The sequence below is a fragment of the Oncorhynchus kisutch genome, linkage group LG5 (assembly GCF_002021735.2).
Source record: "Oncorhynchus kisutch isolate 150728-3 linkage group LG5, Okis_V2, whole genome shotgun sequence".
Classification (NCBI taxonomy): domain Eukaryota; kingdom Metazoa; phylum Chordata; class Actinopteri; order Salmoniformes; family Salmonidae; genus Oncorhynchus; species Oncorhynchus kisutch.
In genome coordinates this window covers 10,832,040-10,857,805 of record NC_034178.2, presented here as the reverse complement: position 1 = coordinate 10,857,805, position 25,766 = coordinate 10,832,040, and the positions used below count along the sequence as shown (strand labels likewise).

General features: G+C 46.5%; 1 protein-coding gene across 13 annotated transcripts; it reads right to left on the bottom strand.

Moving 5' to 3' along the window:
• Positions 1 to 2,988: 2,988 nt before the first annotated feature.
• On the bottom strand, positions 2,989 to 25,513 carry LOC109878171 (alsin). 13 transcript variants are annotated; one of them, XM_031824404.1, is made up of 35 exons: positions 25,190 to 25,513; positions 24,398 to 24,519; positions 24,008 to 24,153; positions 22,842 to 23,833; positions 22,205 to 22,568; positions 20,805 to 20,976; positions 20,474 to 20,570; positions 20,306 to 20,383; positions 17,662 to 17,859; positions 17,292 to 17,517; positions 16,860 to 17,049; positions 16,559 to 16,624; positions 15,357 to 15,519; positions 15,099 to 15,242; positions 14,702 to 14,830; positions 14,532 to 14,555; positions 13,395 to 13,465; positions 13,035 to 13,101; positions 12,683 to 12,852; positions 12,525 to 12,590; positions 12,327 to 12,425; positions 12,011 to 12,175; positions 11,718 to 11,829; positions 11,517 to 11,594; positions 11,242 to 11,375; positions 10,813 to 10,977; positions 10,500 to 10,623; positions 10,033 to 10,190; positions 9,815 to 9,931; positions 9,513 to 9,689; positions 7,601 to 7,646; positions 7,428 to 7,489; positions 7,163 to 7,327; positions 5,413 to 5,509; positions 2,989 to 5,221 (listed from the first exon to the last, which is right to left on the bottom strand). In XM_031824404.1, exons 2-35 carry the CDS (start codon positions 24,463 to 24,465, stop codon positions 5,183 to 5,185), a joined length of 5,169 nt encoding a protein of 1,722 aa, XP_031680264.1. In that variant the 5' UTR covers positions 24,466 to 24,519; positions 25,190 to 25,513; the 3' UTR covers positions 2,989 to 5,182. The 13 variants fall into 13 exon arrangements, with proteins under 13 accessions (XP_031680264.1, XP_031680265.1, XP_031680271.1 ...); XM_031824405.1 differs by having other exon boundaries at positions 15,111 to 15,242; XM_031824411.1 differs by having other exon boundaries at positions 17,346 to 17,517.
• Between the last annotated feature and the right edge of the window lie 253 nt (positions 25,514 to 25,766).

The window sequence follows — 25,766 nt, the reverse complement described above, 5'->3', positions numbered from 1 at the left end:
CCGGCCTCTAGGTCATCAGGCTGCTGATTATCCCGAATACCTGTCACAATCGTCAAGCGCACCAGCACCTCATGACACTCACCTGGACTCCATCACCTCCTTGATTATCTTCCCTATATCTGTCGCTCCCATTGGTTTTTCCCTCAGGTGTTATTGACTCTGTTTTCATGTCGGTGCGTTGTTTGAGTTTTGTGTTTATTTATTAAAACACTCCCTGTACTTGCTTCCCGACTCTCGGCACACTCGTTAACAACTTGGTTGTTTTATTTAAACGATGATTAAAAAAATTATCCATGTAATTGGAACTGCAAGCCAGACCAAATTAAACGGGCCTATTGATATAATGATTATGAATGAAATATTAAGGGCAGAAATGATTAAATATTAAAGCAATAAACCTCTCACTACAGGCTTCAGTCATACAAAAATTATACTAAAACCCGAACTGGTCCTCTAGCAAATGAATAGGAATGTCTCACCCCATGTTCAATAATGTCTTTCCTTCCTTTATTCAGATTACAACCTCGCACATTCAGTTATTTGAAAAGGAAATAATCTCCCAAATATCACAATTTTTAAAACAAGCTATTGAAAGTTAGTTGCAATTTCAATTGAATCAACCAGAAAAAAAACAGAACAAATGATACAAATAATGTGATTAACTCAAATATACTAACCCTTTACCTTGATGACAGCTTTGCACTCTTGGCATTCTCTCAACCAGTTTAACCTGGAATGCTTTTCTAACAGTCTTGAAGAGTTCCCACATATGCTGAGCACTTGTTGGCTGCTTTTCCTTCACTCTGCGGTCCAACTCATCCAAAACCATCTTAATTGGGTTGAGGTTGGGTGATTGAGGAGGCCAGGTCATGTGATGCAGCACTCCATCACCCTCCTTCTTGGTCAAATAGCCCTTACACAGCCTGGAGGTATGTTGGGTCATTGTGCTGTTGAAAAGCGAATGATAGTCCCACTAAGCGCAAACCAGATGGGGTGTCGTATCGCTGCAGAACGCTGTGGTAGCCATGCTGGTTAAGTGTGCCTGTAATTCAAAATAAATCACTGACAGTGTCACCAGCATCTCCTTAACATTAACTTATTTACCAATGTTTCATCAAACACCATCAGAAACGGTTTGTTTATAGTGATTTATTCAGTAATTTATTTTTTGTTGCTGAACTTTAAGCTAAGATTATCTTGCTGCAATGTGAAATTTTTTGTCATTAATTCACTCTCTGCCTCTGTAGTTTTTTAGAAATGGGACAAAGCTTAGAGGATTATCAGAAGCACTACAAATATTTACAAAACAGTCACCTTTGACATCTAATCTGACTGCTAAAACCAAAGTACAGTTGAAGTTGGAAGTTTACATACACCTTAGCCAAATACATTTAAACTAAAATTTTCACAATTCCTGACATTTAATCCTAGTAAAAATTCCCTGTTTTAGGTCAGTTAGGATCACCACTTTATTTTAAGAATGTGAAATGTCAGAATAATAGAAGAGAGAATGATTTATTTAAGCTTTTATTTCTTTCATCACAATCCCAGTGGGTCAGAAGTTAAGATACACTCAATTAGTATTTGGTAGCATTGCCTTTAAATTGTTTAACTTGGGTAAAACATTTCGGTAGCCTTCAACAAGCTTCCCACAATAAGTTGGGTGAATTTGGCCCATTCCTCCTGACAGAGCTGGTGTAACGGAGTCAGGTTTGTAGGCCTCCTTGTTCGCACATGGTTTTTCAATTCTGCCCACAAATTGTCTATAGAATTGAGGTCTGGGCTTTGTGATGGCCACTCCAATACCTTGACTTTGTTGTCCTTAAGCCATTTTGCCACAACTTTGGAAGTATGCTTGGGGTCATTGTTCATTTGGAAGACCCATTTGCGACCAAGCTTTAACTTCCTGTCTGATGTCTTGGAATGTTGCTTCAATATATCGACATAGTTTACCTTCCTCATGAAGCCATCTATTTTGTAAAGTGTACCAGTCCTCCTGCAGCAAAGCACCCCCACAACATGATGCTGCCACCCCCGTACTTCACAGTTGGGATGGTGTTCTTTGGCTTGCAAGCCTCCCCCTTTTTCCTCCAAACATAACAATGGTCATTATGGCCAAACAGTTCTATTTTTGTTTCATCAGACCAGAGGACATTTCTCCAAAAAGTACAATCTTATCCCCATGTGCAGTTGCAAACCATAGTCTGGCTTTTTTTTATGGCAGATTTGGAGCAGTGGCTTCTTCCTTGCTGAGCGGCCTTTCAGGTTATGTCGATATGGGGCACGTTTTACTGTGGATAAATACTTTGTACCTGATTCCTTCAGCAGCTTCACAAGGTCCTTTGCTGTTGTTCTGGGATTGATTTGCACTTTTCGCACCAAAGTACGTTAATTTTCAGGAGACAGAACGCGTCTCCTTCCTGAGCGGTATGACGGCTGCCTTGTCCCATGGTGTTTATACTTGCGTACTATTGTTTGTACAGATGAACGTGGTACCTTCAGGCATTTGGAACTTGCTCCCAAGGATGAACCAGACCTGTGGAGGTCTACAATATTTTTTCTGAGGTCTTGGCTGATTTATTTTACCATGATGTCAAGCAGAGGCATAGTTTGAAGGTAGGCCTTGAAATACATCCACAGGTACACCTCCAATTGACTCAAATGATGTCAATTAGCCTGTCAGAAGTTTCTAAAGCCATGACATCATTTTCTGGAATTTTCCAAGCTGTTTAAAAGCAGTCACCTTCGTGTATATAAACTTCTGACCCACTGGAATTGTGATTCAGTGAATTCTAAGTGAAATAATTGGTCTAAACAATTGCTGGAAAAATTGTGTCATGTACAAAGTAGATGTCCTAACCGACTTGCCAAAACTATAGTTAACAAGAAATTTGTGGAGTGGTTGAAAAACGATGTAAACTTCAACTGTATCTAACCCATTAAACCTAAGTAACAGGACCATGTGGTTTACAATTTAAGACAAACTAGTACAGAGGCACATTTTATTCAAAGAGAACTTTGTCAGTTGGCTTTATTGCCCTTTATTTACATAAAGATATGTACATTAGACAGAATGCTGACATCATTCCCCTAAAAAGGACAAATGTGACAACATACAGAGAACACTGGGGCACTGCATCTCAGTGCTAGAGGTGTCTCTACAGGCAACCTGGTTTGAATCCAGGCTGTATCACAAACGGCCGTGATTGGGAGTCCAATAGAGCGGCATCGTCTGGGTTCGGCTGTTATTGTAAATAAGAATTTGTTCTTTAACGGAGTTAAATAAAAGTTTAAATAAAAAATAAAAACAAGCAGGCAGATCTTCCTTCATAGATCAAACTGTATGTTATGCAGTCTATGGGTAAAACACTGTAGAGATATTATATCATGCAGCACCTCATGCCATGTGTTTTAGGTGTGAACAGATATACAGTTAAATAATCAAAGTCCTTTCCAAAGGAATTATGGGGGGAAATGGAGGTAAACCTTTGCATGACCATACAAATTACAAACAAGCTGAATAAAGAATTAACCAAATACCAGGTTACAATCAAATTCTGTTTAAAATATAGATTCTTATGTACTGCGTGTCCCATCAAACAATCAATAACAGTTGTGACAAATTCTATTCTCCACATTAATAATTCTGCAACAGGAAGAATTTCTTTTGGTAGACTTCAATGTCACTGTATAACCATCATATTGCTATTACAACATAATCAGACCCCAACAAGCTGAACAGAGACAGTTTCTTCAGTGTAGCGATTGCCTTGCAGGTACAAATACTGCATAATACTGTCATAAGTCTGTCTGCATGACAGGGAGCACACCAAACAAACGCATAAACAATACTGCTTCCTAGTAAAAGTCTTAATCTGATTTGAAGAACCACAAACATGAATATTACATTAGCTATATTGCAGGAAATGTTTTATAACAGAAAATAAACAAACAGTCTTCTTCTATGGGTTTACCCATCAAGTGTCAACATTTCATGTAGGTGGCTGAGGTTTTAGCTCTGGTGTAGAATGACAAAGTGACCTGAAAGAACCACCTTGTAGCATTATAAATATTGTGCAAACAGAGAGGTTATAAACACAAATAATACAGTATGAATTGAAATGTTTTAGAGGCCAGCAGGTGAGGTGCACATTAGCTGGCTGTCATTTAACTGCATCACATGAGAAACAGAGCGCCACCCAACTTCACGTCTTCAAATCACCTGAATAGAGCTGGATATTCAAGATTGTTCTGAACAATGAATACAACAAGAACACCGAAACTGTATGGAGTGTACATTCTACAAAACAACTTCAACTGGCGTTGGTCTGAGTGAGCGTAGGCTAGCGCTCGGTGTACACAGACGTCACTGCATCTGGGCGGTTCAACTCTTTCCTTGTTTTAAGTGACATCAATGTGACGTACTGTGTTGGTCCATTAAATAACATGTGCTTTGAGGGCTGAGGTCCGATGGAAGCAACAGGTGGCCATGTGACGCGTACTTGTTGCCACCTCATACATACAAGATGGCGTCTTGTTATTAGACAGGCTCCATGTTAAGGGCGAGTCTCACTTGGATTTGAAGTTTCTCTTCATAGACTTCCATTTCAATACCAGCGCTGGGTGACAAAAGAGGCAGTGATCTCCTCCACTAATACAGCGTGAATAGTAAATAGCCAGACATATTCACAACAGTCCACGATAAGGCTGAAACGCCACTGGCTCTGCCCACATCACAGTAAGCCCCTATTCCAGACGGCTCAAGGAGCAGGTTCCTTCATTCAGGGGCTAAGGTGTTACAAAGCCTATTGACAGATAAACTGGCCAAACTGCCAGTTTTACAACAAGGGTTTTACAGAGGTCAACCTGATGAATCAAGTAGGTGTATAAGCCTGATGACACAGTCACTATTAGGCAGTGGTTAGAGCGGGGAGCTTTGTAGTGTGTGTGTGTAAGAGCATGTATCCGTGTATGTGTGTATGTAAAGGGGGAGGGGGTCCTGCTACGGGGGAGCAGATGGACAGTCAGCAGCCTGTCTGTCAATCATCATGACCCTCCTGTGACGACCCTGACACAGCACCACTCAAAACCTCTCCAATCCCTTCCCTCTAAATCGGCTGTCTGTCTGACTGCCACTTTACAGAGCTGCTGCAATATACAGTACAGAGATTCTCTGTGGTTCTCATGTGGTCTTCTCATGCTGGATCTGATAGTAACACGCCTGACAGACAGAGGGAAATAAAATGAATATATGATACAGATAGTTACAGCTTCATTTATTCCCTATGAAGCGGTGTGTGTAAGCGTGCATCGATCGCATGAATATGTTATGAGTATCTGAATAAGTCATGAGTGTCAGTCAGTGCCTGCATTTGGATTCTATCTGCCATAGAACGTATGCTATGAGTGTACCTTGAGAGTGGTGAACATGATGCCGTGTTCTCCATGCTGTACACAGGGGTCCATCAAGTCCTCTATCAGACTCACCTCTGACCCCAGATTCCTGATCCTGAAGAGAAACACAGCCTTGGTTAACACACATACACAGTACCAGTCAAAAGTTTGGACACACCTATTCATTCAAGGGTTTTTCTTTATTGTTACTATTTTCTACATTGTAGAATAATACTGAAGACATCAAAACTATGAAATAACACACATGAAATCATGTAGTAACCAAAAAAAAGTGTTAAACAAACCAAAACATAGTTTATATGGCAATTCTTCAAAGTAGCCAACCTTTGCCTTGATGACAGCTTTGCACACTCTTGGCATTCTCTCAACCAGCTTCACCTGGAATGCTTTTCCAACCGTCTTGAAGGAGTTCCCACATAAGCTGAGCACTTTGTTGGCTGCTTTTCCTTCACTCTGCGGTCCAACTTATCCCAAACCATCTCAATTGGGTTGAAGTCGGGTGATTGTGGAGGCCAGGTCATCTGATGCAGCACTCCATCACGCTCCTTGGTCAAATAGCCCTTACTCAGCATGGGGGTGTGTTTTGGGTCATTGTGCTGTTGAAAAACAAATGATAGTTCCACTAAGCGCAAACCAGATGGGATGTCGTATCGCTGCAGAATGATGTGGTAGCCGTGCTGGTTAAGTGTGCCTTGAACTCTAAATAATTCACAGACAGTGTCACCAGCAAAGCACCCCCACACCATCACACCTTCTCCCCCATGCTTCACGGTGGGAACCACACATGCGGAGATCAGTTCACCTACTCTGCATCTCATAAAGATACGGGGGTTGGAACCAAAAATCTCAACTTTGGACTCAGACCAAAAGGACAGATTTCCACCGGTCTAATGTCCACTGCTTGTGTTTCTTGGCCCAAGCAAGTCTCTTCTTATTATTGGTGTTCTTTAGTAGTGGTATCTTCTTCAGCAAATCAACCACGAAGGCCTGATTCATGCAGTCTCCTCTGAACAGTTGATGTTGAGATGTGTCTGTTCCTTGAACTCTGAAGCATTTATTTGGGCTGCAATTCCGAGGCTGGTAACTCCAATGAACTTATCCTCTGCAGCACAGGTAACTATGGGTCTTCCTTTCCTCTGGCTGTCCTCATGAGAACCAGTTTCATGTTAAGAACTCTTTTTTATTTATTTATATATTTTTTATATATATTGACTTTCAATGTTTTTTGTGACTCCACTTGAAGAAACTTTCAAAGTTCTGGGATTGACTTCATGTCTTAAATTATAGACTGTCGTTTCTCTTTGCTTATTTGAGTTGTTCTTGCCATAATATGGACTTGGTCTTTCACCAAATAGGGCTTCTGTATACCAACCCTACCTTGTCACAACACAAATGATTGTCTCAAATGCATTAAGGAAATAAATTCCACAAATTAACAAGGCAAACCTGTTAATTGAAATGCATTCCAGGTGACTACCTCATGAAGCTGGTTGAGAGAATGCCAAGAGTGTGAAAAGCTGTCATCAAGGCAAAGGGTGGCTACTTTGAAGAATCTCCAATAGATTTGATTTCTTCACTATTATTCTACGATGTGGAAATTAGAAAAAAATAAAGAAAAACCCTGGAATTAGTAGGTGTCCAAACTTTTGACTGGTACTGTAAATAAATGTGTAGTTCTGATTCTAAAATTGGAGAAAAATCAGATTTCTGTGCATCTCTGAGGATGTGTGTGTTCTCATCGACTCACCGGGCGCGCAGCACCACGTAGAGGAACACAGGAAACAGGTCGTCCATGGACCACAGGAAGCTATTCTCCAGTGATGACACCACTTCCTTTGTGATCTCCTCGAATGTCAGCTGGATCACCTGCAGCTTGTCGGATGGGGTGAACGTTGTGCTGAAAACAAACTGTCTTAATACACGACCACGTATAAACCACAATATCATAACTTAAAGAGTGCAAGAGACTCATTCATTCATGACGATATAGTACTGCTCTGGATAAAGCGTACCTGATCTGCTGTAAGGTCTCCGTTGCCGAGGCAAAACAGGCGTCTTTTGTGCTGGACACAACCTAGAAAGGGGAGAGAGACTGTCAGTAAGGACAATCTAACATGCACTTGGTGTAATGTTGTAATTCACCCACAGGAGGGCAGTGTGTTTCAGAATGTACTTAGTGTCATACCTCTGTCCTCTCCCCCAGCACTGGAACCGAAACCGGCCAAAACTTACTGAAAGCAAAAATATATTAATTTTTACAGTGCCTTGCGACAGTATTCGGCCCCCTTGAACTTTGCGACCTTTTGCCACATTTCAGGCTTCAAACATAAAGATATAAAACTGTATTTTTTTCAACAACAAGTGGGACACAATCATGAAGTGGAACGAAATTTATTGGATATTTCAAACTTTTTTAACAAATCAAAAACTGAAAAATTGGGCGTGCAAAATTATTCAGCCCCTTTACTTTCAGTGCAGCAAACTCTCTCCAGAAGTTCAGTGAGGATCTCTGAATGATCCAATGTTGACCTAAATGACTAATAATGATAAATACAATCCACCTGTGTGTAATCAAGTCTCCGTATAAATGCACCTGCACTGTGATAGTCTCAGAGGTCCGTTAAAAGCGCAGAGAGCATCATGAAGAACAAGGAACACACCAGACAGGTCCGAGATACTGTTGTGAAGAAGTTTAAAGCCGGATTTGGATACAAAAAGATTTCCCAAGCTTTAAACATCCCAAGGAGCACTGTGCAAGCGATAATATTGAAATGGAAGGAGTATCAGACCACTGCAAATCTACCAAGACCTGGCCGTCCCTCTAAACTTTCAGCTCATACAAGGAGAAGACTGATCAGAGATGCAGCCAAGAGGCCCATGATCACTCTGGATGAACTCCAGAGATCTACAGCTGAGGTGGGAGACTCTGTCCATAGGACAACAATCAGTCGTATATTGCACAAATCTGGCCTTTATGGAAGAGTGGCAAGAAGAAAGCCATTACTTAAAGATATCCATAAAAAGTGTCGTTTAAAGTTTGCCACAAGCCACCTGGGAGACACACCAAACATGTGGAAGAAGGTGCTCTGGTCAGATGAAACCAAAATTGAACTTTTTGGCAACAATGCAAAACGTTATGTTTGGCGTAAAAGCAACACAGCTCATCACCCTGAACACACCATCCCCACTGTCAAACATGGTGGTGGCAGCATCATGGTTTGGGCCTGCTTTTCTTCAGCAGGGACAGGGAAGATGGTTAAAATTGATGGGAAGATGGATGGAGCCAAATACAGGACCATTCTGGAAGAAAACCTGATGGAGTCTGCAAAAGACCGGAGACTGGGATGGAGATTTGTCTTCCAACAAGACAATGATCCAAAACATAAAGCAAAATCTACAATGGAATGGTTCAAAAATAAACATATCCAGGTGTTAGAATGGCCAAGTCAAAGTCCAGACCTGAATCCAATCGAGAATCTGTGGAAAGAACTGAAAACTGCTGTTCACAAATGCTCTCCATCCAACCTCACTGAGCTCGAGCTGTTTTGCAAGGAGGAATGGGAAAAAATGTCAGTCTCTCGATGTGCAAAACTGATAGAGACATACCCCAAGCGACTTACAGCTGTAATCGCAGCAAAAGGTGGCGCTACAAAGTATTAACTTAATAAGGGGGCTGAATAATTTTGCACGACCAATTTTTCAGTTTTTGATTTGTTAAAAAAGTTTCAAATATCCAATAAATGTCGTTCCACTTCATGATTGTGTCCCACTTGTTGTTGATTCTTCACAAAAAAATACAGTTTTATATCTTTATGTTTGAAGCCTAAAATGTGGCAAAAGGTCGCAAAGTTCAAGGGGGCCGAATACTTTCGCAAGGCACTGTACATGTTATAACTACAGTTTTTCCAGGTCAGGACCGTCAGGCTACATGGTCGGAAAAAAACTTGTACGAGGCTAATTTAAAAAGGCCCCGACTATCCTCACATTCTGTTTCGCAACACGGATTCAACAGAATGTAAAACGGTGAGATCAGAAGGGTTGTAAGAGGCAACTACTAGTCATTCCCAACCTCATTGGTCAGTCCAAGAGAGACTCACTGTTGCACTCCGAGGAAGGCGAGCAGGGCCATGTCTGGCTGTTTGTTGAGGCGGAGGACACACTCCCAGTACACGTCGTCCTCCCTCTCCTTCTCCAGGGCGTACAAGGTGAAGAGAGGGGGGTAGAGACGAGGCAGTAACACCGGCAGGAGCAGAGAGGAGCTACTCACTACACGTCTGGGGAAACCACACACACATCATTCAACACACATTCAGGGGCTTAACATATTTCTCTTCTGGAAGAAAACAGTATTTAAACAACAGTGACATGCTCTTTTACATAAGATATGCTATGGTCGTACCCAGGTTTGGGGGATTCTAGCTGGGTGTCTGCGCAGTTGGAATCCTTCTTGTCCTGGGGGTCAGAGGATGGTTCAGGGATCACTCCACCCTCCTCAGGCAGATCTGGGAACAGGAACCTGGGAGACAAACAAACCAACATTACACATACAGTACATGGCTTAAAACAGGCTAGGGTCAAACAATGGAAAAACAGTATCTGACACACACACACACACACCTGACGAGTTGGAAGATGCGTGCCAGGTAGGACATGATCTCGTTGACAGCCTGCAGTAGGAGGCGGCGGTTGGCCCCCACCCCCACGTAGGTCATCCTGTAGACAGCCACTAGGGTCTCCATCAGCCTGCCCAGGGGGTGTAGGGGCGTGTCACACGCCTGGGGGGTGGGGGGGGGACAGTGAAGGTTAAATGTGAGAGTTTCTGAATATTCCTATTTTGTGGTGTTTTCTCAATGAGGATAAATCATGTTAGATCTAAAGAGTAAATCAGTATGAACAGGGGCACCTCAGGACGACGGCTCAGACATTTCTTCATCATCATCATCATTATTAAACCATACTGAAAAGGATTTTGCTTGTCAAACAGTGGGTGCTGGTATTTGTGCTTGTCAGACACGTTGGTGCGTGGGTCTATTTGCTGAGGGGGATTAGGAGGGTTAGGAAGTCACCCGGGGTCGTTGGCTCACCTTGATGAGGTAATGGCGGATACGGTCATACCTCTCCATGGTAACAGGGCCAACATGCTGCTGAGGGTTGAACTCCAGACTCTCCAGAGTTATGTTATGACTCTGACTCAGGTTCATCTCCGGGCTAGAACACACATCAATACCACTTAGACAACTGTACTCTGTGTGTGTGTGTGTGTGTGAGTGAGTGAGTGAGTGAGTGAGTGAGTGAGTGAGTGAGTGAGTGAGTGAGTGAGTGAGTGAGTGAGTGAGTGAGAAAGAGTGAGTGTGTGTGAGGTGGAAGTACTGTGTGTGTGGTCTCTGTTCTCTCTACCAGTCTCTGTGCAGTCTCCTGCTGGTGGTCAGGGCTACAGCGATGTTCTCCCAGGCTCTCTGGTTCTCTCCCTGGCCAGGGGCCTCACAGCCCAGCCTCATCCAACACTCCTCAAACACTGCCCTCCACTTCTGCTCCGGACGCACCGCCAGGCGCCCCAGCTTACTGGAGACACACATAAAGAGGAAATAGAAATAGTCTATGTTCACATACACGTTCACTTGACTGGGTTCATTTCAAAACTGTCAAAACATTTTTCAAGGCTTCGATGCAAAAACAGAGCAGGATCATCTCCTGCAGACAGATTGCCTTGCAATTTATTTATACTTTTTTTTGTTTAACCACTTTCAGCTCAAGACTAAAATCTTTGAATCTGCTAATCCTCCACCATACTTAAAACCAATGGCATTGAATGGTACAGAGACGTACACTGCGCGGCCCTTGTCCCCGTCTGAGTCGTAGAGGTTGGGTTTGAAGAAGGATCCGGTGACCTTCAGGCCGGAGCCCCACTCCCCGGTGAAGGTGCCCTCAAAGTAGTCCCCATTAGCCATGGTCAGCACACCCTGAGAGATTAGGGAGAGCAATGTGCTGTATTATACACGTGTCTGCACAAACGTATGTGGCTAAGCGAAAATGTGTGTGAGTGCAAGCTGTGTGTGAGAGAGAGTGTTCAGGCTTGTTTGTGTCTCTCTTCTTTCACTGACCTTTCCGTTGAGAGTCCAGTCCTCCGAGAACTCTCCTTCATATGTGGTGTTGTCCTCAGACAGCAAGACCCCTGTGCCCTGAGACAGCGAGAAAAATACAGCAAATGGAGAGGTGATCATCTTCCTTTCCTCCAATATTGGAACTAATGTGCTAACGTTCAGCTAGCGTCAGGAGGAAGAACCCCATTTCCCAGGAATCACCTGCATCTTGTTGTTGTTGAAGGCTCCCTCGTAGTACAGGCCAAACTGGGTTACTATGACGCCCGTGCCCTGCCGCTGGTCATCCTGCCACATGCCCATGTACTTCTCTCCTCTGACGGAACACACCGGAACAACACAGGTCACTACGTAACACCGTCAGCACTTCAGAGACACTAATACCCTTTTCACACTATCAATCCAACCCCAACCGTAGTGAGCTAGCTAGATGCGTAACCAGGCCAGCTCAGTTTAGTGCTGCAGTATGAAAAGGGTGGGCTGGAGCGATCCACTACCTGGTGATGTCATCAAAGACGCCGTAGCCCGTCTTCTTGTCGTGCACCCATTGGCCGATGAAGACGCTGGGGGAGGAGGAGTTCAGCGTGCCGCTGCGCAGCATCCCGTGTCCGTGACGCATGTTGTCCTGGAACGAGCCCTCGTACAACTCACCTGTAGCATACCTGCATAGACGATAGTCACATTGTTCGGGTACACAGCAGAAACATAGACACGCCCGCAAACTCCTGGTCACACTTACAAAAGGTTGATTTTTAACCTGAAGGGCCTTTCTTAAATAATGTTGGAACTCGTCACAAAGGAAAACAGACTCACTTGTATGTTCCGATGCCGTGCATCTTCCCTTCTTTCCAGTGGCCTTGATAGTGGTCGTTCAGGTTTAACGTCTTGCTGGGCATAACGTAATCTCCAAAACTACGACCCATAAACAAATAGCAGAACAATGAGAAATGCCTTTATTTCTGACTACGGTCATTGATACATCAATATATTGATCGATTGACACTGACTGACCCATCCTCCAGTCCGTTCTTGAACGTCCCCGTGTAAATTCTCCCATCAAGCCACTTCACCATTCCCCTGGAAACAACAATTTTCAATTCATTGTGACTGTATGGAAGTGGAACCAAAGGCACCAGGTCCTGCATCCCTCCTTCCCCAGCCTGACCCACCTCCCATTGGGCTTGCCGGCCAGCCAGCGGCCCTCGTAGGTGGCCTCCTTCAGACGGCTGTCCTTGTAGAAGGTGTAGGAGGCGGTCCGGGAGATGGGAGGCTCCGCCCTCTGCCCCGCCCCACTCATGGCCTGGTCCACCGCCTGGTTGATGGAGCGAAGCCACTTGGCCTGGAGAACACACGGCGGTTAATAGTCATATTGAAGTGCATTTCATTGAACTGAATGGGTTGTTACACCATCTGTCACCACAAACTGAACCCAACTAGGCAGATTAACAAGAACCTACAAAGACAAACACTACATACTTGTAACCTGAGCAGGTGAGGCCTGGCTATTGGCTAGTGGCCTACCTTCTCCATGGAAGAACAAGCCAGCAGGGTGAAGGTCTCCTCAGGTGAGATAACCTTCAGTCCATACCTGGATGGAACAAAGCACAGCTCAGTGGAAGCAGCGTTTCCCAAACTCGGTCCTGGGGACCCCAAGGTGTGCACGTTTTGGTTTTTGCCCTAACACTACACAGCTGATTCAAATGATCAAAGCTTGATGATAAGTTGAATCAGCTGTGTAGTGCTAGGGCAAAAACAAAACGTGCATCCGGGGGGGGGGGGGGGGCAGGACCAGGACCAGGACCAAGTTTGGGAAACGTTGAGCTAAGTGCTCAATAACACCAGCTAAACTCTCTAATTGGGCAGATAGGGGGATAGACTCACAGGTCAGTGTTCTCCTCAGGGATGGGCTCGACCCACAGTGTGGCCAATGGGAAGACATGGTGGGTGGAGAACTGGAGGAGAGGGAGGGAAGAGAGAGAGACATCAGTATACTGATACACTCAGCTACAGATACAGTACACTGGTTCAACAGTCAGGAAGTAGTCAGGGCACTGGAGCTAAACACAGGTCACATGACCTAATAGATGCCAACTTGCATAGCAAGCAGAGAGGCGAGGGCGACAGGGCACGAGGCAGGCCGACAGACACAGCACACAGGGTGCAAGCACACAGGGTGCAAGCACACAGGGTGCAGCCGACGGGGGCTAAAAAGGCACACTATGTCATCAAACACAGCTAGGTGGGTGCACACTAAGAGAGACAGCGGCACCTCACAGGAAACTGTTTTGAGAGAAGTGAACCGGAGACGGCCGATCCTCACGTGTGGCGTCACATGGTTTCAGAGTAATGATAACTAAAGGCTCCACATAGCAAAAAAATTTAACGGGTCAAAAAAGGCATCTTAGTTAGATAACCAAGACGCACACGTCGGGAAGACCCAATAACGGCAGACTTAACTTTTTAGATTGACGCCTGTAAGCAGAGTCAACATGTTGCTACGACTATGACTACAATGTCATAAAAGTAGGCAATATACTACAGAGAGCCTTAGTTATTCAAAGTATCAGTTCAGCTTTCCACACAGTATCCTGAGGCTAGCATCAGAGGGCAGGGGGCACCGGGCTCGGCTGAGGAGAAGCTGCTCACTGTAGAGTGGTGTACAGAACCCGCTGTGGGGCTCCTAATGTTCAGGAGCAGTTGGGTTAGTTAAAGGGAGAAGGCAGAGAAGGTAAATAACTGCCATTCTTCACTGTGAGCTTCAAGAAATCAAAAACAGAGAGGCTTATTCCAGCCAGATGTTAGTTGGCACACCCATACGTACATGAAGAAGATCAGAAAAACGGTGTGTTTTGGTGTGGGTGTTATTTCAAGCTGTGAAGCCGATGTTTGTGGTTTACAGGCCGGCAGCAGGTGCCTAAAGAGCCGCTACAGGAAGCCTACATCCTAAGCCAAGCCCTGGCCACACGGGGGCGCTGCATTGACTAGGGGGCAGTACACTGGCTGCTGCTGCATACTTACAAGGCTTTTATAGGGAACCACGCCCTGATAGGACAAGGACAAAGACAAACACACAACTTGATAGGAGTCAGTCAACACACCAGATATATTCATATCAAATGCTCTGAGGGTGAATGAAAGAAAGAGAGATTGGCACCTTTGTAAGAGCCAGCTGTAAGAGCTGTGCTTACCTGAGCGTGGACGAGTGCATCATTGAAGAGGATGAACCAGTTGACAGAGAACCTTCCAGAGTTCTGTAGCGTCAGGGCCTTGTTACTGCTCTCACAGATCAGCCTCCGGGGGGGCTTACGCAGGGAATCCTGGAACAGGATGGCCAGGTGAAATGGGATAAGAGGTTGGTAAACTGGAGATATTGGGCTGAATAAAAGATCTTCTACCCCGTTTCACACTATGGAGTCAAACCGAACCAAGCTGTGCTCTGCCGGCCTGATTATACATCCACCATAGTTGCCGGAACCATGCTTGAAAGGACAACGTGAATATAAAATATCTGAGTGAGCACAGTGCGGTTGGCATTGGCTCAATAGTGTGAATCTGGCTCTGATTACTGTGGTCAAACCAACTGACCAGGCCACTGACCGTCATCTTGCCAGGGAAGCTCTTCCAGAATTGGTACGTGTACTCTGCCTCCTTCCTCCTCCTCTTCAGATGAAGAGCCAGGGCCTCAAACTTAGAGCAGCCATCCTGCAGCTGCTGGTAGTCCACTGAGCTCTGCAGGGATGGAGAGACACACACACGAAAGGGAGAGTTTGTATGAAGGTGTGTGAGCGTATGTGTGTGTGTGTGTGTGTGTGTGTACGGCCCGGTCCTAGTTCCTCCACGTACCACCTCGAAGCAGGTTCCCAGTTTGAGCAGCAGCCTGCCATACTCGTGAAGGTGTCTCATGGGCAGGTAGAAGAGCGCCACCAACAGGTCACTCAGAGGAATGTTCTCCTCGCTGGACTCTGCCAGCCGCTGCAACAGCTCTGGACACTTCCCAAAGAAATCTCTGAGCAGAGGAACAGAAGATGGTGGAGGGGGTGGCGGGGGAGGATGGAGGGCAGGAGGAGATGGAGGGCAGGGAGGGAGGAGAGGGTGGGGGAAGATGGGAGGGAGTAGAGTGTAGGGGAGGAGAGATGGAAAAAGAAAGAAGAGATGTCCTGTTTTAATTCACTGTTCACCATTCCAGTTAAAAGCATGAGAAGGGTAATTCAGTCACTCTTGGTTAAAGCCTTGATGAAGAAACACATTGGTTTATAATTAAGCAATAAGGCCAGAAGGGATGTGGTATATGGCCAATATAACACGGTTAAGAGCTGTTCTTAGAGTGCCTGGATACAGCCCTTAGCCGTGGTATATTGGCCATATACCACAAACCCCTGAGGTGCCTTATTGCTATTATAAACTGGTTACCAATGTAATTACAACAGTGAAAAAATGTTTTGGGCATACCCGTGGTATATGTGGTATTTTTGTCAGCCAATCAGCATTCAGGACTCGAACCACCCGTTTTCATAATTAAAAAGAGCCCATAAAAATGATTTAGAATTCATCCTTTGACTTATCCCTTTCCAATTAAACCTGCAGGAGCTTCCTGAGTCTCATTGTGTGCAGAACAACTAGGCATCAAACAGCTGTCCCTTGACACAGGCTTGGGTCAATGTTAAGGATAATGAGCACACAGGCTTAGGCCAATGTTAAGGATAATGAGCACACAGGCTTAGGCCAATGTTAAGGATAATGAGCACACAGGCTTGGGTCAATGTTAAGGATAATGAGCACACAGACGTGGGTCAATGTTAAGGATAATGAGCACGCAGACTTGGGTCAATGTTAAGGATAATGAGCACACATGCTTAGGTCAATGTTAAGGATAATGAGCACACATGCCTAGGTAAATGGTAAAGATAATGAACATATAATGAGCACCGCAAATGGTAAGGATAATAAGCTAAGGCTGCTAGACGTCCTACTGTGTGTGTGTGTGTGTGTGTGTGTGTGTGTGTGTGTGTGTGTGTGTGTGTGTGTGTGTGTGTGTACACGCTCACAGCGAGGGCTTGGCCAGAGCATGGAAGCCCCCCATCACCAGGAAGTTACCCACAGAGCAGCAGTACCTGGCAGGGAGGGATGAGGAGGGGGAAGGAACGGAAAGAGGAGAAGAGAAGGAGAGGTCATTATACACGCAGAACTACATGTACACATGTACCAAATAACAAAAGAGGGAAATTTCTCACAGCAGCTAGTACAGAGGTGCTTTTTGTAAAGAAGTAAATGTCAGACAGCGGGAGGGTCAGACATTGTGTGCGCGCGCACACACACACACACACACACACACACAACTGTACATACTCATTGTACGTGTCCAGGAAGATGCTGGCGTGCTCCAGCATAACCAAGCTTTTCACCTCCCGACGGCGGCGCAGGTTGGCGGTGAGCGAGGCGGAGTGCTGCCCAGTGAGGTGGCACAGGCGGCTATAACACCTCGCCAGGCTCTGTAGCAGCACTGTGGACGCCGGGCCTAGGGCTGTACCCAACGACTCTGAGGGTTAGAAGGAGAACACACACCTGTTAAAACAAAACACTGTGAAAAAAAAAAACAACCAAGAGGTAATCAACCTAATGTTTACTCTGAAACGTACCAACTTACTCTAGTCCAGCACATGGTTAACCAAAAGTTACAGGTCTGTACTAATAATAACATGCGGACCAATCCCTTTCCCTTTGATTGGACATTGGTTACCATGAAAATAAAACTCGCCCTTCTCTCTCTCCCTCTCTAACCTCTGACCCATGGCCTCTGTCCAGCGGAGCTGTAGCGGGAGCAGTAGTTCTCACCCAGGTCCAACAGGGGGCGCAGGATGTGGTTCTTCACAGAGCTCAGCTTGCAGTAGAACTTCCTCTCGGCAGCAGCCAGCTCATGGAGGCTGGCGATGAAACCTGTGACGTTGCGGTCGGCTAGCGCCACGCAGCTCTGGCCCCCCGCAAAAACACCGCTCACGTAGCCCAACTAAAACACGGATAGAAAAAACCCACAGACACACGCACCACCATCGGGTCAAATGTCAGTTGAAATCACGAAGCAGATGCTGAATACACAAAAAGTGGAACACAGCAGGGGTTCAGTACACTGTGTGTGTGGTCCACTACTCACGTTCATGCAGAAGGGGAGCAGCACTGGTTGCTGGGTGTAGCTGTACCCCTCTGTCTGGTCCTGGGGTGCGTCCTGAGCCGCCTCTCTGACCTGCTGTCCGCTATAGTAAAGGATGGGCTGGTAACAGTCCCCATCGGCCAGGAGGAGGGTGTGCTGCGCCCCCGCACCCACGTCCCATACACGGATCCCCTCAGACAGCTACAGTGTCACACCAGGGACAAACAGAGCAGATCAGATCACTGTACATTTGTGTTGTGCTAGGCTTCTACAACTCGGTGGCCTTGTGGTTTGAGTATCCAACCTGAGATTGGAAGGTTGGGAGTTCGATCCCCGGCCAAGTCATACCAAAAACTGTAAAAATGGGACCGGATGAGTCTCTGCTTGGCAATCAGCATTAAGGAGATGGATTGGAGGTAAGGCCCTGCGATAGACTAGCGTCCTGTCCAGGGGATGGACTTGTACATCAAGCTGCCTCATGCTACAGAAACAGGAGAAATGCAGCTATGAACAGTTCTGGCTCGCACACGCCAAAGCTACTCACGCTTATACGAACAGTCCTGCACAAACTCAATAGTCATAAAATGTCCTATGATTTGTGATCACTATAAGCAGCTGAGGGTGCTTTCCCAAGTCCCACACCAGGGGGTCTCCTGTGTTTTATGTTAATGTAGTCTTGTTTCTATCAGGAGACTTGTGGAGAGCAGAATCAACAACCTCTGCATCATTCAAGACCGTCACTTCTTGAGGTGTTAAAGTTCACAGTTAGCCATTGTTATTTAAATTAAAGCTGAAAAGTACCCAGGGCCATGCCTTGGCTCCAGGTCAGAGCAGGAGCCATGGCCCAGTGAGACACGGGAGCCGGCGCACGTAGATGGAAACAGAAAAGTCTCAGCTTTTCAGGTAAAACACCGGGATAAATCCTCAGTGGAAAAGTTCCATCATTGTTCAACCATGGAGAGTGCTTTAATTGCCGCTGCAGAGTTTATTCATGTTGGTATATAAACTCAGCAAAAAAGGAAAGCGTCCTCTCACTGTCAACTGAGTTTATTTTCAGCAAACTTAACATGTGTAAATATTTGTATGACCATAAGATTCAACAACTGAGACATAAACTGAACAAGTGTAACAGAAATGGAATAATGTGTCCCTGAACAATGGGGGGGGGCGTCAAAATCAAAAGTAACATTCAGTATCTGGCCACCAGCTGCATTAAGTACTGCAGTGCATCTCTTCCTCATGGACTGCACTAGATTTGCTGGTTCTTGCTGTGAGATGTTACCCCAGTATTCCACCAAGGCATCTGCAAGTTCCCAGGCATTTCTGGGGGGGAAATGACCCTAGCCCTCACCCTCCGATTCAACAGGTACCAGACATGCTCAATGGGATTGAGATCCGGGCTCTTCACTGGCCATGGCAGAACAATGACATTCCTGTCTGCCGGAAATAACCCACAGAAGGAGCAGTATGGCTGGTGGCATTGTCATGCTGGAGGGTCATGTCAGGATGAGCCTGCAGGAAGGGTACCACATGAGGGAGGAGGATGTCTTCCCTGTAACACACAGCATTGAGATAGCCTGCAATGACAACAAGCTCAGTCCGATGATGCTGTGACAAACTGCCACAGACCATGACGGACCCTCCACCTCCAAATCGATCCCGCTCCAGAGTACCGGCCTCAGTGTAACACTCATTCTTTCGACGATAAACGCGAATCCAACCATCACCCCTGGTGAGACAAAACCGCGACTCGTCAGTGAAGAGCACTTTTTGCCAGTTCTGTCTGGTCCAGCGACGGCGGGTTTGGGCCCATAGGCGACGTTGTTGCTGGTGATGTAAGGCAGGTCCTCACCAGACAACAGGCCTACAAGCCCTCAGTCCAGCCTCTCTCAGCCTACTGCGGACCGTCTGATCACTGAAGGAGGGATTGTGCGTTCCAGGTGTAACTCGGGCAGTTGTTGTTGTCATCCTGTACCTGTCCTGCAGGTGTGATGCCAGGATGTACCGATCCTGTGCATGTGTTGTTACGCGTGGTCTGTCACTGCGAGGACAATCAGCTGTCCATCCCATCTCCCTGTAGCACTGTCTTAGGCGACGGTAATAAATTGCAATGTCCGTACTCTGGCCACATCTGCAGTCCCCATGCCTCCATGCAGCATGCCTAAGGCATGTTCACGCAGATGAGCAGGGACCCTGGGCATCTTTCTTTTGGTGTTTTTCAGTCAGTAGAAAGGCCTCTTTAGTGTCCTAAGTTTTCATAACTGTGACCTTAATTGCCAGCGTCTAAGCGGTTAGTGTCTTAACGACCGTTCCACAGTTGCATGTTCATTAATTGTTTATGGTTCATTAAACAAGCATGGGAAATAGTGTTGAAGATCTGTGAAGTTTTCTTTGAAAGACAGGGTCCTGAAAAAGGGACGTTTCTTTTTTTAAATTGAGTTTAGGTTAGCAGTGTTTCTTCTAAGATTGTTTTCAGCAGCGGAGGCAAAGGTAGCACGGGAGAGGGTGGCAAAGAACACCATTCACCTGCGTTGCCCATCGACGGGGGCATCGCTGCTAAATGAATAAAGGAGGAACACTGGGTTAGTGTGTGGTAAAGATGACTGCATGGGCACCATTTTCCACAATTAAAGAAACACAATCTTACCTTGGCAAGGCGAGGGATAGTAGTCGGACACGCCATGTGTCCTAGCTGGCCAGAGCTGTTACTACCCCAGGAGAAGACCTTGAAAACACACACACACAAATGTTCACACAGTTGGGAGGAATCCCTCCGACTCAGTTTCCCATGAGGAGTGATAATGTAGTTCCTGACCTGGGACTGTGCCGTCAGGGCCAGGGAGTGATGTGCCCCAGCAGCCACAAGCACCACCTCCTTACTGCTCAGGCACTTGATGCACAGTGGCTGCAGCCTGCAGGTCAGAAACACCTCTCAGTCAACAACCAGGGCCAAAGCATTTCAGAGTAAGAGTGCCGATCTAGGAGCAGGTCCTCCCTGTCCATGTAATCTTATTTATCTCAAAGGCCAAATAGATCCTAGATCAGATTCAGCGCTCATACTCTGATGCTTTACTGGTCGACACAACTGTCAATCATCATGGTTCTCATTCCCAGCCCTCAGTGATTGGTGTTGAGTGGACACTGACCTGGGGAGGTTGTCCCCGTGGCCTAGCTGGCCCTCCTCACCACGCCCCCAGCTCCACACCTCGGTCTGCAGGGAGGGGAGCAGCTCCCCCGCCTCTGGTAGCCCTCCCACAGGGGTGAGGGGCACCGCTCGCACCTTGGGCCGGCTGGCCCTCCGCAGCAACCTGGGGGACACTGCAGATGGAGACAGACCGATATGTTTCTTAAATAGAACATTTTCTATGCTTCCTCTCAAGCCATGTTCAGTTACGGCAGTCAACTGCAGCTAATGTTACGGATGAAGTCCTCTCTGTTCCACAGGTGAGTGTAAACAACTGTAAAGACATGCTCAGGATGACTGGTTTAGTCACGGAGTGATCTTCATCTACTCGTGAAAAACAAAACACTTCTGCAATAACCTAGAAACACAGGCCTCACAGCATCCTCCTGATGATGAGTCATTGTGCCCAGCCGGAGCCAGGTCCCGTACCACAGTAAGCATATGGGAGGGAGTGTTAATGAGGACAGACAGACCAGGGCATCACTGATGAGGCGTGGGTTGGAGGTTTCCACTGTGACATCCTGTCCCCCACTGAGAGCCATCTGTCCCCCACAGAGAGCCATATGTCAGCCCAGAGGAGAGCCACCAAGAGAGGGGAGCGGTGAGCGGTCTGTCCCCTCCCTGGCTGCAGCAGGAAGCTAATCATTTATTTGTCCCATTTCACAGGACATATATAAGCGTGTATTATACGCATATGTCAAATGTGTTTTTTGCATATACCAAATCCCCTTAAAACACCCTCGGCTAGCTAGGGACAAATCCTACCGTTCAGCTGTCACCCTACCAACATGACAATAGAAGATTCCTCCGATACTGCAGGCACTACCACTCTGACTGGGTTTCTCAAGAGATTATCACAGCCATCTTGCCCTCTCCATCTCCCCCCCAACTCCCTCACCCTCTCTCCCTCACACACAGATACATCTTCTTCACACTCTCACTTCCTCAGTTCTCTCCCTCTCCTTCCCTCACTATCTCACGGACTCTCGCTCCTTTCTTCTCTGTCTTATTCTCTCACCCTCTCCTTCCTGCAACCCTTCTGGTTAAGTCCTCACATTAATATGGCCTCATATTCCTCTATGACTGAGAGCTTTAATCACGGAAGAAAAACCACTGTTCACTGACTGTAGTCCACACACACATAAGAGCCATGAAACACCACACTGAAACAAAATGGTCAGCAGTCACAGCATTCCAAAACATACTGTATAGTACAGTAGTTCAGATGGACGTTTGATATGTTCGCAGGCCGGATGAGCGGGGACACACACGCATACTTACACATCAGAGTATAGGAGGAAGATAAGAAGGATAAGAGGCGATGAGCAGAGGTGGAGGATAAGAGACGAACAGCGTATCTACCCTGAGAGAGGAGTCCAGGCAGAGAGAGACGTCGACTCAGGCCCTCGGCCTCCTCCTCACGGATATCCCCCGTGCTGCAGCTCTTCTTCCCCTGCATGGACTCCTCCAGACGCACCCGCTCCTCCGCGGGGCCCCCTGGAAACCCTCCTGGCACCCCACCGGGTGCTCCTGCTACACCCCCAACCCCAGGGTTGTAGCAGTTAATCCTCTTCTTCAGGGACAGAGCCTCGCAGGTGGAGACCACTCTCTCGGCCACGGCGGAGGCACAGGATGAGACCAGGCTGTTGAGGGCAGAGCTGGTGGTCACTGGCATGACCCCAGGGAGGAGGTCAGAGGTCAGGAGGTCAAGGCTATCTGCTGGGGGCTGAAACAAATACAGGGTGCATTAGGCACCACACAAAAGAAAACTGACAGAAACAGGAAGACTTCCTGGACCTATAAGAAAAGCACATTTTAGTTTTCCTTAGCAAAAATGTTTTACCTTTGCGTGCCTTAATGAACACGACCCAGGAAACACAGCGTGACAGCTCATTGTCACTTTTCAAACACCTCAAACTCCCAAAGTCAGCATGTCACCCACCAAGTGTGCAAAAAATGGGTAGCTTTAGGCTTAAAGCATCAAATCATCAGTACTAACCTGAAAACTTGCTCTTGCTATGGTCATCTTGGCAGTCTCCTCAGCCAATGAGGTGTCAGACAGTTTCTTGAGATATTCTTTCACTGCCTGATCATCAGGGTAGGGGGAGTTCTGAGACCCTGCACCCCCCACACCGCCAACAGTTCGACCTGAGTCTGTCCCAGCAGCAGAGATGTCAGAGTCTGTAGTGGTTAAGACTTCCCCATTCTGTGCCACTGTCCTCCTCCTCTCATAGCCTGTATGGTCTGTTATTGAGGGATGGAGACCAGGCGCTGAGGCCGAGGTATGAGAGGAGAGGGGCTCTGAAGGGGAGCTCTGGAGCCTGAGTGGAGGGGACCTTCCAGGCTCCAGCCTGGCCTCTCCGTCATCCAGCAACTCCACCCCTAGGGGGCAGTAATGACTATCTGAGATAATGACGTGGTCCTCCTTGTCCGTCATGGTGTAGAGCAGCTGGTTGCACTGGCCACACTTGTCTGGCAGGGGCCGCCGGGCCTCCTGAGGTGGTAGGCAACGCACCAAGGCAAGGCTGTGGAAGGCCCCACAGGCCACCTGAAGGACGTGTCTGCCCGCCAGGTGCTCCACCTTCTGGGGCTTCCATACGGGGAAGATGGTGGTGACCAGGCCCAGCTGGCAGCCGCTGCCCCAGGCCCACACCTCGTGCTGGGCAGAGAGAGCAAGGGAGTGCTGCTCCCCGCAGGCCAGCTCCAGGACCCGGATGGTATGAGGGGGGCTGGTGTCGGGGTCCAGGACAGCCACTGGAGTAGGGTTGGGGACTACAGTGAGGCTGGACAGGCCACACTGGCCGAAGGAGTTCTCCCCCCACATGTGGACCCCGCCGTCCTCGGTAACCGCCCCGCTGTGGAAGTTGCCCGCTGCCACGGCGACAACGCGCTGGCCGCTGAGAGCGCTCTCTAGGACGGGCTTCAGGGGGCCCACCTCCGAGACCTGGCTCTGTTTCCATGGGAACTCACCAAAGCTGTACACCTGCCCGCCTAAATACATCACAACATTCAAGTCATTAGACAAGAGGATTTATTAGAAATGATTAGCAGTAGTATGTGTAGATCAGTGTACAAACCCCAAACAAAATAAATTGTTTTAATTATAGATCAAGCAGGCTAATAATAAATGTCTTTATATATCAAAGACTGTCCATTGACTCTCACCCTCCACCAGTAGAACCCCATGGCGTGTTCCCAGGGCAGCCTGCAGCACAGGCCTGGACAGGAGCACTCTCTCTGGGGTGACACTACAGGAGTAGCCCTTCCAGGTGTGGAGCAAACCTCGCTCCCCTGAACTGTCCTCACCAGAGCTGGAGAATACATACAGAAGTAGACAGACAGACAGATTGACAAGTCATGTCTCAAGGATTCTGAACAACCACACAGATAGAGGAGACATTGTTTTTGAACTACCCCGATTAAACATGCCCTGGAACAGAAGATACAGTAGCTAGCTAGAGAAACAACAAGAGCTTTGTGAGGGCATAGACTTACATGAAGAATATTCTGAATTGTCATATGATGATCACATAACATTTATTGACAACACCCTACCTCGGGGCTGCATACCTTTTCCTCTGGGACTCCATCACTGAGATTTGTCCATGGCAATGCTGATGCATATAGACTGGTGAAATTCAACTTGAAAAACTCCAAATCCGTTTCTAAATTCAGCCCTGTATTGAATACGGCAAACAACATTGGACACAAGACAACTTACAAAAATGACTAGCTAATGGTAACACTGCCTCACTGAATTGCATACAGCCCCTACTGGTAGCTTGGTGGCGTCAAAATAACTAGCACGAGTGACAGTACGCGAGAGTTTGTGTTGTTCACACACACACACACACACACACACACACACACACACACACACACACACACACACACACACACACACACACACACACACACACACACACACACACACACACACACACACACACACACACACACATCATCATGGTTTACATGGCTAGCTGTCAATCATGTGGGAGTGACGTAACTAGCTAACACTGACACCCCCCCCCCCCCCCCCCCCCATTGATTTTAACTATACTATTAACTATTTATTTGACGAAATCCTATTTTCAGTCCATTAACTAATTGGTTCATTAGTTTGCTTGAAATTACGCAACTGGCTAGAATGATTAATTCATACCATAATTACTAGGTGCCTACCAAAGCCTTTGACAGTCTCAGTAACTTACTTTGTTATAGTCTCCGTGTAACTACCGTTAGCTAGCAACTCGGGGCTGACATGTATCCTTCCACTTGCTCCTTGTACTGTAGCTACAAACCATATATTATGTACAATCTCAGATACAATTGTCTTTCACTTACCGGTCCCCTGACCATGTCCATTTCTTCATAAACCTGTGAAATGTGCAGCGACTGAGTTATGCGAGGGATTAGCTGACTAGCTAATCGCTAACCTTTTTTTCGCTTTGTCGTTGTGACCACGAATTGAACGGAACCCGAGAGGACTCAAAGCGTGCGTATTTTCTTGCCTTTTTTATATTTCTTCTTTTTTTTTACAACATCGATTCTGTCAAGTAGCTTAGCTTTGTTAGATATCTATTTTGAAATTCACCAGATATGGAATTCTGCTGTTTTACACTGTGGTTTTCTATTTGATGAACGTGTGTCCTTGCTCAATGTCAAGGTGAAAAACAGGTGCAGGTACAAGGTGCAGGTAGGTGATAAATCATTGTCGGGAAAGTTGACAATTTGTACATTTTGGAAAAAATATAGCTGCAAGCGGCAATGATCAGGGTCCACAAGATGAGAAAGAACAATATCAGTTGGATTAAAAAGCAGGCACTCTATCCTGTAGGGACTATCTTTCTTTATGTGCCATCAGTGAAAACAGTGAGAAGTATTTTTAGCTTTAGAATATGTGCTAACTTGCATCTATAGG